The sequence below is a fragment of the Lagopus muta genome, chromosome Z, assembly GCF_023343835.1.
Source record: "Lagopus muta isolate bLagMut1 chromosome Z, bLagMut1 primary, whole genome shotgun sequence".
Lineage (NCBI taxonomy): Eukaryota > Metazoa > Chordata > Aves > Galliformes > Phasianidae > Lagopus > Lagopus muta.
The window spans coordinates 35,296,495-35,314,581 of NC_064472.1; the positions used below are offsets into that span (position 1 = coordinate 35,296,495).

The following is an 18,087-nucleotide window of genomic DNA, read 5'->3' on the forward strand; positions in this document are numbered from 1 at the left end:
GGGGGCCTGAAACAGAACACAGTATTTGGGGTGTGGCCTCACTAGAGCTGAGCAGAGAGAGATGACCCCTATTTCTGATACAAGCCAGGACGCCATTGACCTTCTTGGTCACCTAAGCACAGTGATGGCTCATGTTCAGCATGAACACTCCCAGTTCTTTTTCCTCAACACTGTCTTCCAGCTACTCTACCCAAAACCTGTAGTGTTGCCTGGGGTTGTTGTGGCCAAAGAACAGAACTGAGCACTTGGTCTTGTTGAACCACCTCTCTGGCAGCCTGTTCCAGAGTCTCGCCGTCTGTACTGTTAGACCTTTCTTCCTGATCCAATCCAAATTTTTGGTCTTTTAATTTGACATAATTTCCCCCTGTCCTCTTACAGCAGGCTCTGCTAAAAAGCTTGTCCACTTCTTTCTTATAGGCCACCTTTTAGACTTCAGATGCTGAAAGGCTGCTATTGGGTTTCTCTGGAGCCACCTCTTCTCCAGACTGAACAGCCCCGACTCTCTCAGCCTCTTCTCAGTGGGAAGGTGGTCCATCTCTTGTGCATTTCTGTGTGTCTCCTCTGGACACTCTGTAACAGGTTATCTCTCCTGTACTCCACATCTGGATTCAGTTTGTAATCCAGGTGAGGTCTTGTTAGCATAAAAGGGCAGAATCATCTCCCTTGACCTGCTGACTGTGCTTCTTTTGATGCAGCCCAGGATACAGTTGGCTTCTGGGCATGTTGCTGTCTCATACATATTGCCATCCACTGGTACCCCCACATCCTTTTTGGCAGAGCTGTGCTATGTTCTTTTGTCCCTTAACTGATAGTGGGAGTTGCCACAACCTAGCTGCCAAGCCTTTGCACTTGGATTTGTTGAACCTTATGAAGTTCACCGGGGCCCATTGCTCAGCCTGATTAGCTCTCTCTGGGTGGCATCCTGTCCCTTGGACCTGTCGACTGCACCACACATTTTGCTGTCGTCTACAAACTTGATTCCACTGTCAATGTCATTGATGAGGATATTAAAATTCATTAGTCCCTGTACTGACACCCTGTACTGACAGGGACACCACTTGTCACCGATGTTCATTTGGACATTGAGCCATTGACCACTATCCTCTGGGTATGATTATGCACCCAATTCCTTGTCCATCAAACCATCCATCAAATCCATCTTTCCTATTCGAAGAGAAGGATGTTGTTGGGGACTGTGCCAAAGGCCTTGTTGAAATCCAAGTGTCTCTTCCCTTGCTTGCTGATGCAGTTATGCCATCATTGAAAGCCACAAGGTTGGTCAGGCAGCACTTACCCTTGGTGAAGTCATGCTGATTGTCCCATATTGCCTCAGTCTCTTCCATATGCCTTAGCATAGCTTCCAGGAGGATCCTCTGCATGATCTTCCCCAGCATAGAGGAGAGGCTAAGAGGTTGGTAGTTCCCTGAGTCATTCTTCCTAACCTTTTTAAAAATGGGTGTGATACTGCCTTTTTTCTGGGAACTTCCTCTGACTGCCATGACTTTTTCAGGTATCATTAAGTTTGGCTTGGTGTCTGTGTCAACCAGTTCACTCAGGACTCTGGGATGCATCTCATCAGGACCCATAGACTTACAGATGTTCAGGTTCCCCAGGTGATCACGAACCTGATCTTTGCTTGTAGTGGGAGGGACTTTTCTTCCCTAGTTCCTATCTCCTGAACCTGAATCTACTCAAGGACTGTGTTTAGAGCAGTTTATAGTGAAGACTAAAGTTTCTCCTTGTTTGTTGTTAAAAGCCTGCCTTTATTACACATGAGGGAGGTATGACCTCCTGGACTTTCCTTTTCCAGTTGAATTACATATAGAAGCCTTTCCTATACTTCTTTGATCCCCTTGTCAAGTTTAGTTCCAGTTGGGCCTTGACTTTCTGGACACCATGCCCTACACAGCCTAGCAGCATCCTTATAATCTTCACAGATTACCATTCCTGCCTCCACTGCCTGTGCATTTGGTGTAGTGTAGATTCCCTCCAGAGAGAGCTGGCTGCATAAAGATTGGGAGTATGCCTTAGAAGACATATGTTTAAATGTTGACTTTATTTTCATTAACAATCATAACTGTTGGATATCATCTGACTATAGGGTGCAGGGGAAGGATTGTTAATTGTGTTAAATCATCTCATTATTACCTTTTCCTTTTTTTTTTCATATGAGCAGATCAATGTCAAAGACAATAAGCATGCCAAATATGTTGAAAATCACATTTCAACCAATGACATGAAGGCTTTCGTTTTTGAGAGTCAAGAAGATATGGAACTGTTTCTTGTGGAGGCAAGTAGGCATTAATTTTAAAAACTGATAAAATATTGATTTAGTAGCCACGTACTTTGGAGTTTACTACCATTTTAGTTGTAGCTACATAAAGCAGCAATGTGGTTTTTTTTGCTTGACATACCCTTGAAGACATCTGGACACTTCGGCTAGTCTGGAGCGTGAAGAAAGGAGAGGCATGAAACTCCATATCTGTTTCCCAGCATGATTAAATTCAGGATCTGGAGCCTGTAGCGGAAAATATGTCAGCTTTCCTCTGTGTACCATGTTGGATAGTAAAATCCATCTACTTTTTCTGCTGGTTGCAGCAGCTCTTCAGTTAAGGTCCTTTTTCAACAGACTTCTGTCTGGAAACTGTCAAAACATAACATAAACTTTGTTTGATTATACACTTCTCAAATTAGTAGAGGGATGATGTCTGTATTTATTGTTTTTTGTTTGGTTAGATCAGTAGAAAAGCTTAAACGGAGTGTTCAAAGACTTCTGTCTAGAGTAAGTAATAAGTAATATTTTTCAAAGCCTGGGCCAGGTGGAGGGTTGCAGGAGTGCTAGGAAAATATTTATTGCTAGAAAAAGCTTTTGTCTTCTTTGACAAGGTTGTAATCATTGAGGAGGGGGAAAAAGTACTTAGTGCAAGGAAATGGAAAGAGCAGAATGCTGCTAATGCAGTACCAAGGATTTCTAGTGCCTCTTGACGAAATGGGAGAGAGTACATCTTTCTTGAGAAGGCAATGGTCCAAGTAACAAATCAGGCTAATTATTTTCCTAATGCTGCTCATTCCTGGAGTGGTGGGGTAATTGCTCCCATTGAGAGCCAGATGAAATAGAAAAAAACCACAGGACAGGACATTAACTATCATAGTGCTTCTCAGCTGCTCTCCTTAGAGTACTTTGATTAATGATAAACAATTTAGCAATTTTTGAAGGCATATACATCCTTCTCAGAAGCTAGTCATTTTTACATAAGTGAGTTGTTATTTGAGGTTCTGGGTTACTTTAACCAGCTGAGCTGGTCTTTCATGTGTGTACTCAATCTTCTCTGTTCCATTAAGATGAGAAGCTTTTTACAGCCTTATGCCTGTTATCTGCCATTGTCTGTGCAAAATGGATGTACGTGCAAAATGGAGCCAGGAAGAGAGGGCTTCTTATTACATCTGTACAGATTGGCACCCAGCTTAGCTATTAAGATTGAGCACCTTGCTCTAAAATTTGAACAGTTCTTTTATTACTAATGCATTGTATTTCTGTGTACAGAGATAAGCTTTTGGAGATTTCAGTCCTGCCTGAAGAAGAGTAGATTTTTGTGGGCTCTTCCATAAGTTAAATCAGTTTAAAATTAGTCAGTTACTTTAAAATAAGTCAGAATTCTTCAGAATAATACATGATCTTCATATAGTAATTTTTTCTGCTTGTTTTGACTAAGTAATATAATCTGTGTTTAGTTGCGTGATCGTCAGAAACTGAGAGTGAATGCTGTGTGTGCACCTGATAAATCGTGTGCTGAAACCTTACCTTCAACACCTATTGAAGAATTACAGTACGTATCAGATTATTTTGGTGGGAAAGGTTCTAAATGTAATGTTTCCATGTATTTGCTATGTATTACCTTCTCTTACGAAGAAAGGCTGAGGAAGCTTGGCTTGTTCCGCCAAGTTCTGGGGAGACCTTATTGTAGCCGTTATTCAGGCTTTTTTTGCAGCCTTCATTCAGTTTATAAAGAGAGCTTATAAAAAAACGGGGAATGACTTTTTAGACTGTCTAATAGTAATAGAACAAAAGGGAACAGTTCTAAAGTAAAAGAAGGGAGATTTCAGTTAGATGTTATGAGGAAAGTCTTTAGTGAAGGCTGTGGAGCCAGTAGCCCAGAAAACCTGTGGATGGTCCCATTCCTGGAGGTGGTCAAGGCCAGGTTGGATGAGCCCCAGGTAGCCTGATATGGCAGATGGTGGCCCTGCCCCAGATAACGTGGCTGGAAATGGGTGATCGTTAACGACCCTTCCATCTGAAGCCATTCTGTTGTTCTGTGATCTTGGTATTTTCCATGCAAATTGAATTCTTACCAGTTCAGTTCAGGGTTAGTGGGACTTTTCTGACCCTTCACTGACTTCACCTTACTTGTTTTCCAGATTTTGTGATGCTTGCTTTTTTTCTTTTTCTTTCCCTTCTTCAGCCGATATGGATTTTTCTCATATTTACGAGAGTTGTTTGATGCTCCTCTTCCTGTGATGAGCTACCTTTGCTCCCAGTATCATGTTCATGAAGTCCCTGTGGGAACTGAGAAGACCAGAAACATGATTGAAAGGGTGAGATGTACTGAATAGCACAAAAACCGCTGTCAACTACAGACTTACTTCTGAAATTGTTTGGCAAGATGATGTGGAGAGAACAGAAAAAATGGGTTTTCTTTCTATTTGGAGTTCAGAAGTGAGAGTGGTTTGTGTTACACAAACATGCTGCAAGACATAACAAATCCAGTCCACTTACGACTTTCCATAAAGTTAAATGAGTTTCACCTGGGTCCCATTCAAGTCACCCTCCCCCATGAAATGTTTAAAGCAATGATTAGGAAGCTGCTTCATGATTTTTCTACATCAGATGTTCAGATTATGGCCACTACTGGTTTATAATTTCAGATAAAATTGATAACGATGAATATCATAAAAAGCTTTTGAATTCTTAGATACAGGCTAAGAGTTCCAACAGAGAATCATTTCCCTACTTTACTCTTTCATGTAGTCTTCCAAGCTTATCGTTGGTGGATTATAATAGGTAACATACATGACTATTTTCAGCTTTAGTCCGTACTTGATATCTGTTTTGTACCTTTTTACAATGAATGAACTCTCTAAGTAGAAGAGCACTTCCTTGAGCTGAGAACATGAGAGTTGCATTTTTGATAACCTCATGGAATAAACTTTTAAAATGAATAACAAATATTTTTTTGTCATGATAGCTGTTGGTCCTACTTTTTTGTTTCTCATGCTTTGAGAATGACGAAGAAGGTAAAATTGCAGAGAGTCTTAAGTGAAAACCTTTTTCTGAGCACTGTCTAATTTTTTTAGAATGGCAGTTCTTCCATCTTCCTGCTTATTACCTGATGAAACAGATACCTGTATTATAGGTCTGTGAATTACATTTCATAGGCCATTCAGATTTACTCTGTATATTCTCTGTCCTTTCCAGAGCTCCGTGAAGAGTGAGTAAGAAAATAGCTGATAGGAGGGCAAAACTAAGCCAGTATTTATAATGTGTTGCGCTTAGCATATTCTGTCAAGCTGTGAGAAGTTCTTCTTTCTGCTTTTATTACTTCTGATTTTGTTTCATGTGTCTCAGATAAAGTTTTAGTTTAAAAGCACATTATTTTTAGTAGAGCTGAGCACATAGAAAAGGTATTAAAAATATTGTCAACTGTGTTGTGGCTGTAAAGTAAAGGAAAATAAATGATTTTCATTGTCTAGGAACAAAATAAACAATGTTTCAGGTTCTTTTTTATATAGTCTGAAGAAAAAAAAAAGTAGTCAAATTTATTTTGTCTCATGGAGTGTTTGCTATTACTGATTTTCTAAATACTTCATGCTTTTTAAATACTGCATTGCCTTACATTACGGTAAACATTTGGTTATTTGTTGTATCCTGTTCAATGTGAGTAATTTAAGATCAGTAATTCAAATACTTTTATACCTCAAACTTTTTCACACAGATGTTTTCTTAACTGAAATTGATGCTTTACAGCTCACCCTATCCTGTATTTCTTACATGCTTTTGCTTTTCAGGTATACCAGCTAAATTTTCATGCAGTTACACCCAGAATGAGCCTTGTTTACGATGGAGTGAATAAATACACAAGTATACAAATATTAACAGGCTTTATCAAAGCACATTTATATAACATTGCTAGAGAAGTATGTAAAAAAAATGTAATATATTAGAAGCAGTCTATGTGTCAGAATAATCGGAAGATGTTTAATTGGTAGTGGTAACATAGGCTACGTTGTGATATCTTAGCACTTCTTTGCTGACTGATCAAATTATATGATGGCTTGTTAACAAAGGCTTGCTAACAAATCAGAATTTTGCATGAGTTGATCTTCTTTACTTTAGATTTTAGCTAGTTTATTCCTCTCTCTGAAAACATTGCCTTAAATAACACTTCGGTATGATTAAAATTTTTGGGGGTTTTTTTCTTTCTTTTTTTTTTAGGTCATAAAAGAAACTAAACTTAAGCAAATTTACACAGCAGAAGAAAAATATACCATTAGAATATCCTTGTATACAAAATTAACCTTTTCTACTAATGTGTGTCTTAGACCAGCCCAGTTTCTCAATTATTCTGTGGGTACAGATGAAAGAAGACAGCTGGAAAATCAGCAGCAGGTAGGAATTTACTTCAGTTATGCATGATATCAGCTACTGTTGTGCAGTATATGTAGCCAGTTTGCATGTATCTGTGTAATAGGTTTATGGTAAGAATACTAATGTGTTTTCTCTTATTTCAGAGTATCAAGCATGTATTACAGTCATTAGATAAGCAGTTAATGACATTGTGTGAGAAACAGAAGCATCTGGAATGCAGGGACAATGAGCTACGGCAACAGAAGAAGGAGCTGTTGGAGAGGGGAAGCAGAAGGAAGCAGCTGGAATCAAAAATTGCTGTGAAATACGATAGGTAGGAAACAATCCTATACATGAAATAGGAACAATTTTAATAGGAAGCCAGTATACAGTTGTTATTATTGTAATGTGCTTTTAACCTAAAAAAGTAACCAGTACTTAGGTGTCAGATATAGGTAAACCAAGAGGATGCTTAGAAAGGGAGTAGTAGTTAAAATGCCATATAAAAATATCCTAAGTACTTTCCTTTAATAGTATAACAGGATTTCACTGAGAAGTCATTGCACTGATTTACTTAATTACCAAAGCCTTCTATCTTGGTAATACTCATCTTGGTACACAAGGAATCTTGGTGGTATGAAGGTCAAAGGCAGCTTGATTACAAAGAGTAGTGGAGTTCAGGATATTTAAGGGAGAAAAGATGGCAAATAGCAAGTTCACAATGCTTTGAGAGGGCAGACTTAGGCCTTTTCAAGGATCTACTTGTTAGTGTCCTACGGAATAAGGCACTGGGGGGAGGAAAAGGAGCCCAAGAAAGCTGGCTAATATGCAAGCATCACGTACCAGGAATGTACATCCCATCAAAGAAAAAGACATGAGAATTACATCGATAAAGAAGCTACTGGCAAAACTCAAGTATGTGGCTTGTTCCAAAACGAATGCCTCCTTTTTATTTTCCTGGAAACTACAGCAGATAAAAAGAGCAGAACACTCTCAGAGCAAATTCTCAGCTACAAAACACTATTTTCCAACATAGTTGTTGGTTATACATAGCGCTGGTTATACATCTTTGCCAGCAGTGCACGAGAGCCTGCATGCTGTGTTCATAAAAATCTGCATGGCTGTCTGAAATGTGCCTTGTCTTTCATGTCACTGTTGCCACTGCTGGAACATACAATTCTCTATCTCCCTGTGCCAACATCCACTGCGTCAGTGAATGTCAGTGGGTGCAGTTTTGTCAGCCTGGAGGAATTCAGTTGCATCTCTTTGCTTCATTTGCGCTTCCACATCAGATACTGTTTTGTCAGACTGCCCCACTCACTGCTGCTGTATGTCAAAATATAATGGATTGTTGGGCAGGGGTTTCAACCTCCACTGCCATGCCAACAATATCTGCCTTTGATGTCACAGTCCAGTGTAATAAACTAGGAGTCATTCCTTCTGTAGCAGCCCTCATACAAAAAGGAAGCATGGAGAGAGTGAAAGCAAGGATGGGTAACCTAGGAAGAATACAGAGATACTTTGTGAGCATATGGGGAAGCAATTAGGAATGCTGAACCTCAGATAGAATTGATTCTGGCTAGAGATCTCAAAGTGCAAAATAGAGGCTTTTACAAGTACATCAGACAACAAGGTGGCATGGGCCCACTGCTGAATGAAATGGGAGTCCAGGGTACCTGGTAGATTGTACGGCTGAGGTACTAAATACCTTCTTTGCCTCAGTCTTTACCATCATGATTGACCTTCAGGAATGTCAGGTGTCAGAGACCAGAGTGAAAGTCTGAAGCAAGGAAAAGGCACACTTGATGAAAGAGAATCAGGTCACAGAATACATGAGCCCTAATGTTATGCAATGTACCCATGAGTGATGAGGGTGCTGGCAGATGTATTTGCAGGTCCACTCTCAGTCTTTGGTTGATCATAGCAGTTAAAGAAATGTCCGGAGACTGGAAGAACAAATGACACTTCTATCTGCACGAAGCATGGGGACCCAGGGAAGTGTAGGACAGTGAGCTCTACCTTAATCCTTGGGGACCATTTTCAGGCAAACGAGGGAGAAGAAGATCATCACAATTAAAGTAGATTCTCCAAGGAGTGATCTCTATGCTAAACTTCTTTAATGAAATGAGCAAACTTATGGATGAAAATAATGTCTTCCTCTCCCCATAAGATTCTCATAGACTGTTGATATATGGATTGGATGGGCAGACAGTAAGGTGGGTTGACAAGTGGCTGAACAGACATGCTCATAGGGCAGTAGTCAGTGTACATGATTTTTTTCATAACTTAAACCAACACTGAACAGAGACTGACATAATTACCTGCATTACCTAGTCTGTAATTACCAGGGTATCTCTTTTTGTCCTTCTTGAAAATTGGAACAGTATTTGCCAGCTTCCAGTCAGTTTCAGTCCTCTCCAGATTCCCGAGATTCTTGAAAAATGCTTGAGAGAATTCTCACAACGACTTTGATGATCCCTCTAAGTCCCTTGGGAAGAATCCACTTGGATTCCATGAACTTATCTGGATCAGGGTGAAGCAGCAAGTTCTGCTCAAGTTCAGAGCTGACGAGGAAAATTGATCCTTACCACAGCCACAGTCCTTCAAGTTGGGGCACCTGGGTTACTGGAGCTCATCATCAGTGTTGAAGACAAAGGCAAAGAAGGCATTAAATTTTTCTGCTTGCCTGCATAGCTCTTGTGTTACAGTTGGTGCATTAAACTGAAAAAAGTGTTCAAAAACACTGACATGGCCGTAGGGCTGTAGTGTTGTTCCTGAGGGACCAGAGCCAACTGCTGTACAGTCACAGTAGCCAAGTAGCTGTGCAGTGTGCTATCCTTAAAACTGGATGTGAGCTTAGCCTCAAAGCCAGGTTTTGATCTCAGGTGTCCTACTAACGTACATACATATTCATTTATTGTCATGGTGTTCAACTAGAACACAGAATGCAGCTTGAAGGCTGGAGGTAGATCCTCCAACTGAGCAAATACTGATTAAATCGTTCTCTTTGGAAGAAAATAATTGCACTGTTTAATTTTGCAAAAGGGAAGCAGTTCTTACACAATGACGGACAAGGATTTTACAGATCTTCTTGCATATTGTGCATATTTGCGCTAGAGATGCAAGTGAGTTAAATAATGCCTTGCATTGAATATAACTTTGTAAATATTCATATTTCTAATTGAAGTGATTACCTAAACAAAACTGTGTATAATTTTAAAGGTAAGTTATAAGAATCATTAAGGTTGCAGAGGGAATTTGAGGTGATCTGTAGTCAATATTCTTAATGCGTGGTCAGTGCTGGAGACTGTCCTTTCAAAACTGAAAACATTTGTGGAGGCTGCACAAGATGTTTGTTTTTATTGGAGGAAAAAAATTTGAGTGTCATCCTCTCGGGACCTCTTGCTTCATCTTAAATCCCCTGTCTCTCATCCTTCCAGTACGTGTCTTTTGTAACAGCCTGATTCCTTGAAGTCCACCACTTCCTGCAGAGGATGGATGGTGAGAGGTTGCTTTTGGTTGCTCCTGAAGCTATTCTTTTCCAGGCTGAACAAGCTAAGCACTCTCATCTTATTCTTATAGGTCTTCTGCTGTTGCCAGTCTAAGTGCACCACTTGTGATCTAATGAGTGCTCAACATATCGAACACAGAGGAAAAATTTCTCTCTGCTTGTGTTCTTGCTCCTGCAGCCAGGGCACGCTGCTGGCTTATGCTCAGTTTACTGTCGAACGTGTATTATTGCTATGATCGCTTTCTTCCCAGGGAGAGGACTTAGAATTTGGCCTTGCAGAATCTGATCAACTTTTTGTCCGCTCTTCCTCCAGCCTCATCAGGTCCCTCTGAAAAACAAACAGGCTGCTTCCCTGCAACTTAATGTTTTCTGAAAACTTGACAGGAGTGCCTTCTATTCCTCTGTTCCACCAGGTTACTGGCAGAAATTCAAACAGGATAGCTCTTGTGACCGACTCCTGTTATACCCAACTTGATGCTGGCTTCCAGACAGAAAGCAGCACAATAATCATTACCCTAAGCCTCTCATCACTCTGCCACTTCTTTTGTCTTTTTTTTTAAGTCTGGTCATTCACGCATCCAGACTGCTGTTTCCAAACTTGAGTACAACAGTGCTGTCGGAGACAGCATTAAATGCTAGGGGAATTGATCCAGAGCTAGACCAAGACAAGTGTGAAGCTTATGTAACTTAATGTTCCTATGTCCACCTGCTAGTGAGGTTCAGAATGTATTTGCTGTACATAGGTATGTGCTTATTTATACATGGTGAGCAGCGTAGCTCAAGCAGACAGATAACAGCATGCACATAAACACAGACAGCACCAGTACTGTGTTCCATACAAGCAGAGCAGAAGTTTCTTGATGAGACTTAAATGAATACGTATTTGCAGAATAGATCCCATCAGCAGCTGGGCTCAGACAAGTAGCTACCCCTAGATACAGTCTCCCCAGTTGCTGGCATCTGAACATAGAAACCCACTGAAACCAGGCTGCTTGAAGTTGTACCTCAGCTTTCCACTTTGTGCTGAACTTCAAGATGTTCTTATCAGTCCTGTCTGATACCCAGCTTCTGTGGTCTCCTTTAGAGTGAGAAGCACACCCTTGGCTCCCAGACAACTTCATTTAGTTGCCAGCTAGTCTGGCATGATCTTTGCTATAGAACAAACACTTGCTTATACCTCTGCATATGAGAGACAATCAGGTTGGTCAGCTGTGTGCCCTTGGTAAAGGCTTGCTGACCGTTCCTGATCACCATCTTCCTCATGCTCCCAGAAATGTTTTCAAAGTGTACTTGTTCCAGCATTTTTCGAGGGATCAAAATGGGAAGATGATTTTAAAGTTTTTTGGATTGTTCTTTGGGCTGGCTTGGTGTTTTTTGAAGATCTCAAAATGTTTCGCAGCTATGCGTACTCTTCTCTTGAAGTTCTTTGTAATTTTGTGCTTTGGGGAATTTAAAAGGAATGAAAACTCTGCTTTTCAGCAGTAAATGAGGAAAGCTGGGGGCAGAGTTTTTTCTTAGAGTGTGTAGTGAGAATTAAGCAAGCCTCCTTAACTCTCCTGTGCTGTATTGTTTCAAGAAAGTAGCAGCAGTAAATGAATGTCATGTTTGCACTGATTTTTTAAGTCTGAAATTTATAGAAAGCATGTGATTGCTCAGTGATACCATTAGCAAACAAAATTAAAGTGTCTCTAATTATAATTTTTTGATATTTTAACTTTCTTAGGATGCTTGGATAGAAAATGCCTCTGATGTATTCAAAATGTTTAGAATTGCAAATTCTTATTCTTGCCAGCTGTTGGTTCATGACATATGAGATTAAGAATTTTGGTATTTTTCTGCAATTTATTTTAATCACGATTAATTGTATATTGGTTCCTTCTGTAGTATAAGACAGCTGGAACAAAATCCTATCAACCTAGAAAAGGAATCTCAACAGGCAAAAGTAAAGATCAGAGCCATAAATACTCAGAAAGCAAAACTTGTTACAGAATTAATGTGTCACGTAAAGGTATGTATTTTTTCTTGGTGTTTGTTCCAATATTGTGAAAAGTCTAATTCTTGTGAGTAGGAGTAACGCAATATATGAATGCGTCATTGCAAATGTTTGCAAGCTATCTTGCTTAAAGATAGGTTTCTTTTGAAGCTTTTTTAAACTTGCACTTTCTTATCTGTTGTTGACTCAATTTATAAATCATTAGCTGGCTTCAGTTTAGACTTTCACTGTCTTTTTGTGGACACAGGAATTAACTGCTCAATAATTCCTTTGTACTTTCTCAGAGTACTGCATGTTTATGCAGATTGTTTCTTCTCAGTTTATAATCTGCTTTTTTATATTTTTTTTTACTGGGAAAAAAAATGTTACAGGCCCTCTAAACGTCCACCTTGCTGCTAAAAGTAGGGAAGATATTCCTTACACAAGAGCACTATGAAGTAGTTCCCGTAACCTGTCTGTTTTAAACTGTCACAAACTCTTCTTTTTTTTAGAAAACTTAAATTTAATCTATTTCCTTTGTGTAACAGATTTCTCTCTTACAATTGAGTTCTTCTGTACTGATTTCAGCTGAAGAAAGATTTTCTTTGTAGTGTGTGATATGATGCTATGCTTTGGCTTTAGGAGAAAAACAGTGCTGATAATATGCCGATGTTTCAGTTTTTGCTAAGCAGTGCCTCACAAAGCCAATGGCATTTCAGCTTTTGGTACTGCCATGCCACTGAGTGGACTGGAGCTGGGTACAAGGAGCTGGGAGGGCACATCAGGGAGCTGGGAGGGCACATCAGGGAACCAGGACAGCTGATTTCAGCTGACCGAAGGGATATTCCATATTATATGGTGTCATGCAGAAAACTAGAAAACTGTGAGGAGTTAATCAGTGGGGCAACTGAAAAACACATTATTTGTTTTCCTATGCAGAATTATGTATCACTAAACATCCGCAAAGCAGATTTCATCCTTCAGAGCACTGCAGTGGATGCTGAGAAGAACAGACTAGAAGCAGAGTACAAGGCAGCAAGTGTAGAGCTGCGAGCTTCAGAGGTAAGTATTTCTGTGAATAGTGGGAAATCTACAATGAAACTACGTTCTGTGAAAGCCTTTATAGTGTAGAAGAGGAAGTTTCTGTGACATTCCTTAGGAATGTATATTAATATTGCTAATTCAGCCTTGATTTCTGTGGTTTGATTGATTGATTTACACATTTAAAGATTTTCAATGAACTTCTATGAGAACTTCATCAATTGTCATGACCTTGTTAGTCTGTGTAGAAGGGTTAGCTGGTTTTTGGAAATGTTCTTCTTCTGAATTTGTCATGGACAAGGGGACCCAACCCATGTGGTCAGTGCAGAACCATGACGAACCAAAACACATTGCATTAGAATGCAGCAGAGCTACTTTACTCTTTCTTTGATTACTAGTGTTTACTAGTCCTTTCATTAATCTGACAGAAATTTTGATAAAAAGGCAGTTTCTGAGGAGCTGATTAAGTTGTTCTTTCTAGTGTATTGGTTTGCTGCTTGGAGATCAGTTTCTGTATTTATTTAGTAAACAAGCAGTCTTTCAACATACAGCTCCAGAATGGTAGGTTTGTTCCTTATTTAGTGAGTAAGGTTTACTATAACTTATGCTAATTTAGTCTGATAGACACAAAAAAAAATTTTTGTTGAATTGAAAAGTAAGTGATTTTTATTTTGGATGATTATACATTTTGAGAAATAATGACCTGAGCATATATTTAGAAAAACTACTGGAGGGTACAGGTATTATCACTAGCAGGAAAACTAGGAAAATTAGAACTTAAGCAAAAAGTAACTTGCAGATAGAGGCAAATCCAGGGTGTTGCCTGGAAAGTCACTGTTGGATCAGATCTCTCATGTGATGTGGCTGTTATTCAGACTTACTCAAAATCCAATCTGAATTGCTGTATTGCTGAGCTTGGTAAGGAGTAACAATGTTTTATAAAGCCATGAACTTCATGGAATAGTCTGTATTGTCACTTTGTATTGTAAATGTATTTAATACTTTTTGGTTTTGTTCCCATGTTCTTCACCCTTTAGAGATCAGCTTTGAGTCGGTGTATAAGTAGATGTCTAGTCAGATAAATAAGTGTATGTAAGGTAAACATTCTGATGATTCTTGGTTAGAGAAGGATTGCCTCATTGCTTAGTGAACAGGTGGTTGGGTCAGCTGAGGTCCTATTAGTCTCTGATGCTGCATTCAGCTACTTAAGTGGAGGAAATTATATCAGAACTTCTATTTGTGATGGTTGCTTTACATGATTTTAGAAACATTAAAAACCCCAGTCCTTTAATTACTAAACGTAGTGATCAGTCTTTCCAGAAGTTTAATGGCTGTGGAGGAAAACTCTCTTGAGTATTCAAGTGTGTTCAAAGTTTTCACTTACGTAAAAGTCCAAAGCCATGCTTCCCCAAATGCAACATGTTGAGTCTTTGAATTGAGCCTCATGGTTCTTTTTTAGGTATTCTCTTTGCTGTGTTGCACTGTGGATGATATGTTATACACTCTAGTGTGTCTCATATTCTGCCTTAACAGAGCAAAGTCTCTATAACTTAGCCAAATTATACATTATCATATCAAATCAGGCATTGTTTAAAATAATACTGTATTTAAATTGTGCACTATGTCTTCTTAGCAACGTTGTCTGTGAGATCTTTTTCCTGCAGCAGTTTTGCATGAAGATAGTCTTGCTCCAAAGCTGTCCTTGAGGATGCCACCACAGTGCTTTGTGTAAAATTGCTGCGTGCTTTCATAAAATAAGCCTGCAAAAAGGAGAAAACTAAACAGAAATAAGTATGTTGAAAAGAAGCTATATAATGAAACTAAATTAAAACCTAATTGTTATGATTATGGGGCTATTAATTTCTCTGATCGTCAGATACTTCTGTAGGTCATGTGTTGGTTTTGATGCGTTAATTGAAACTGATACGGTGGGAATCAACCGAAGAAGCTTAGCACTTCTTCATGATGTTTATCTCCCAAGAAATTTTGAGGCTCAGTAATACCTAAGTAAGCATCTGATTAATATTTGAAACAAACAGAGACCCTTCTTATTACGTCTGAGAGAAGATCCCACATGTTCCTTTTGTGAATGCTTGGCACTGGCATATAGTGGAGAGAGCAGCGTGTACGTAGTGGACCCCATATTTTTTTTTTTAAACTACTAATTTGAAAAGACCAGAACAGTGCACTTTTTTCAACAAGACAAGTTAGCTGGGGTTTATGTTTTGTCATTTCAGTACAAGTCAGAACAATGGTGTTATTTTAATAACATCCTGTGTTTATTTAGTGAACCAAAGAAGTAAATCTGTGTTTGTGACCTGTATTGAGCATCAGGGAGGATAGTTAGTCCCATCTGCTTATTAGATAATTGGCAGAGTTGCCTACATGTTCACAGTGATTGTTTGAAGAAGTCTTGGTAATTCTCTTGCTTTGATAGCTTGTTATTTGTTAGGTTCATTTGTTGTAAACTTGTTTAAATTATTGATGTTAGTATGTACGTTGCAGCATTTGCTCATTAAGTCAGGTTTTAATAAAATGCAAAATCTGTTTTCCTTTGTATAAATTTGCAAACTTGAAATAATTAACTACTGCCACCAGCCAAGTGTTCTGACACTAATTCTTGAGAAGATGTTGGATAGTGGTAGTGTATTTTCTATAACCAGCTTCACTTTTTGCACAAAACCAATTGCGCCATTGGTGAGCACAACAGAATGCAAATTGAGAATGCAGAATATAAGTGTATCCTGCTCTTGACTTCAGTAAGCTCTAATCAAAGCCCTGCACTTGTACAAACCTTTACTGAAGGAACCACCAAGTTGGTTCTTACACTGTTGGCTGAAACAAATTTGAAGCTCTTTCTGGACTATATTTCATAGTAACTTTGTCTATTCAAAATATTATTTCTGCCTATCATAGAATCGTAGAATGGTCTGAGTTGAAAAGGACCACAATGATCATCTAGTTTCAACCCCCCTGCTATGTGCAGGGTCACCAACCACCAGACCAGGCTGCCCAGAGCCACATCCAGACTGGCCTTGAATGCCTCCAGGGATGGGGCATCCACAACCTCCCTGGGCAACCTGTCCAGTGTGACACCACCCTCTGTGTGAAAAACTTCCTCCTAATATCCAACCTAATCCTCCCCTGTCTCATTTTAAATCCATTCCCCCTTGTCCTGTCACTGTCCACTCTTGTATGCAGCTGTTCCCCCTCCTGTTTATACGCTCCCTTCAAGTACTGGAAGGCCACAATGAGGTCTCCCCAGAGCCTTCTCTTCTGCAAGGTAAACAAGCCCAGTTCCCTCAACCTTTCTCCAAGGAGAGGTGTTCCAGCCCTCCTCTGGAATCATTCCAAGAGCTCTGCGTCTTTCTTGTGCTGGAGGCCCCAGGCCTGGATGCAGTATTCCAGATGGGTCCTCACAAGAGCTGAGTAGAGTGGGACAATCATTTCCCTCTCCTTGCTGACCTCTGCTCTGTTAATGCAGCTCAGGATGTAGTTGATCTTCTGGGCAGCAAGCACACACTGCTGCCTCGTGTCCAGGTTCTTGTCTACCAGGACCCTCAAGTCCTTCTCCACGTGGCTGCTCTTGAGGGGTTTTTCCCTCAGCCTGTATAGACACCTGGGACTGTCCCATCCCACATGTAGCACCTTGCACTTGGCCTCATTGAACCTCATTAGGTTCTCACGGGCCCACTTCTCCAGCCTGTCCAGGTCGTTTTTGTTGGCTTCCCTTCTCTCCAGTGTATGGACTGCACCACTCAGCTTGTTGTCATCTGCAGACTTGCTAGGAGTGTACTTGATGCCATCGTCTGTCATTGATGAAGATGCTGAAGATGATGGTCCCAAGACCAACCCCTGAAGGGACAGAGCTCTGCTCGTGGCTGGCCTCCACCTGGTCATACCATTAAACACAACCCTTTGGCTGCGTCCAGCCAGCCAGTTCCTAATCCATTGAACAGTCTATCTCTCAAATCCATACCTCCCCAATTTAGAGAGAAGGATGTGGTGAGGGACCATGTCAAAGGCCTTGCAGAAGTCCAGATAGATGACATCTTTTGCCCTTCCCCTGTCCACCAGTGCCATCACTCCATCATAGAAGGCCACCAGATTGGTCAGACACTATCTGCCCTTGGTGAAGCCATGCTGGCTGTCTTGAATCATCTCTTTGTCTCGTATGTGCCTTAATAAAGCTTGTAGATGGATCTGTTTCAAGATCTTCCCGGCCACAGAGTTGAGGCTCACCGGCCTTTAGTTCCCCAACGTCATACTTTAACTCTTTCTTAAAAGTGGGAGTGATGGTTCTTATTTCCAGTCACCGGGGACTTCACTGGGCAGCCATGATTTTTCAAGTATGTTGGAGAGTAGCTCAGCAATCACATCAGCCATCTTTCTCAGAGCCCTAAAACAGATGTCATCTGGCCCCATAGACCTATGTGCATTCAGTTTAATGTGGAGGTCTTGGACTTGTTCCACTGTTACAGTGGGGCGGAATCAGCTCCTCTCACCCACACCTAGAGCTTCTGGGTCCTGGCAGACACGGTGAAGAACCTGACCACCAATGAAGAGCGAGCAGCTACCATGTGTGAATGCATCTCCATCCACATGGGCAAAGCGGGCATGCATTGCCTGCAGGGAGCTGTACTGCCTGGAGCATGGTATCCAGACCAACAGTCAGATACCCAGCAATGAGACCATCTGCAGGGGGGGGATGACTCCTTCAACACCTTCTTCAGTGAGACGTGGGCTGGCAAACACGTGCCCTGCGCTGTGTTTGTGGACCTGGAGCTCACAGTGATAGGTGAGGTGAGCATGGGGACGTACTGGCAGCTCTTCCACCCTGAGCAGTTAATTACAGGCAAGGAGGATGCGGCCACCAACTACACCCAAGGGCACTACAACATTGACAAGGATGATCTCTTGGTGCTGGACCGCATCTGCAAG

The 18,087-nt window shown here is 40.5% G+C and overlaps 1 protein-coding gene across 2 annotated transcripts in view; it reads left to right on the plus strand.

Annotated features, from left to right (window-relative positions):
• Positions 1–18,087, plus strand: part of SMC5 (structural maintenance of chromosomes 5) — a 61,749-nt gene that overhangs the window by 31,104 nt on the left and 12,558 nt on the right. For both annotated transcript variants that reach the window (XM_048931285.1, XM_048931286.1), the window contains exons 11-17: positions 2,177–2,290; positions 3,733–3,827; positions 4,461–4,593; positions 6,491–6,664; positions 6,787–6,956; positions 12,018–12,141; positions 13,045–13,167. In XM_048931285.1, the coding sequence (XP_048787242.1) occupies positions 2,177–2,290; positions 3,733–3,827; positions 4,461–4,593; positions 6,491–6,664; positions 6,787–6,956; positions 12,018–12,141; positions 13,045–13,167 (933 nt within the window). The remainder of the gene's footprint in view (positions 1–2,176; positions 2,291–3,732; positions 3,828–4,460; positions 4,594–6,490; positions 6,665–6,786; positions 6,957–12,017; positions 12,142–13,044; positions 13,168–18,087) is intronic.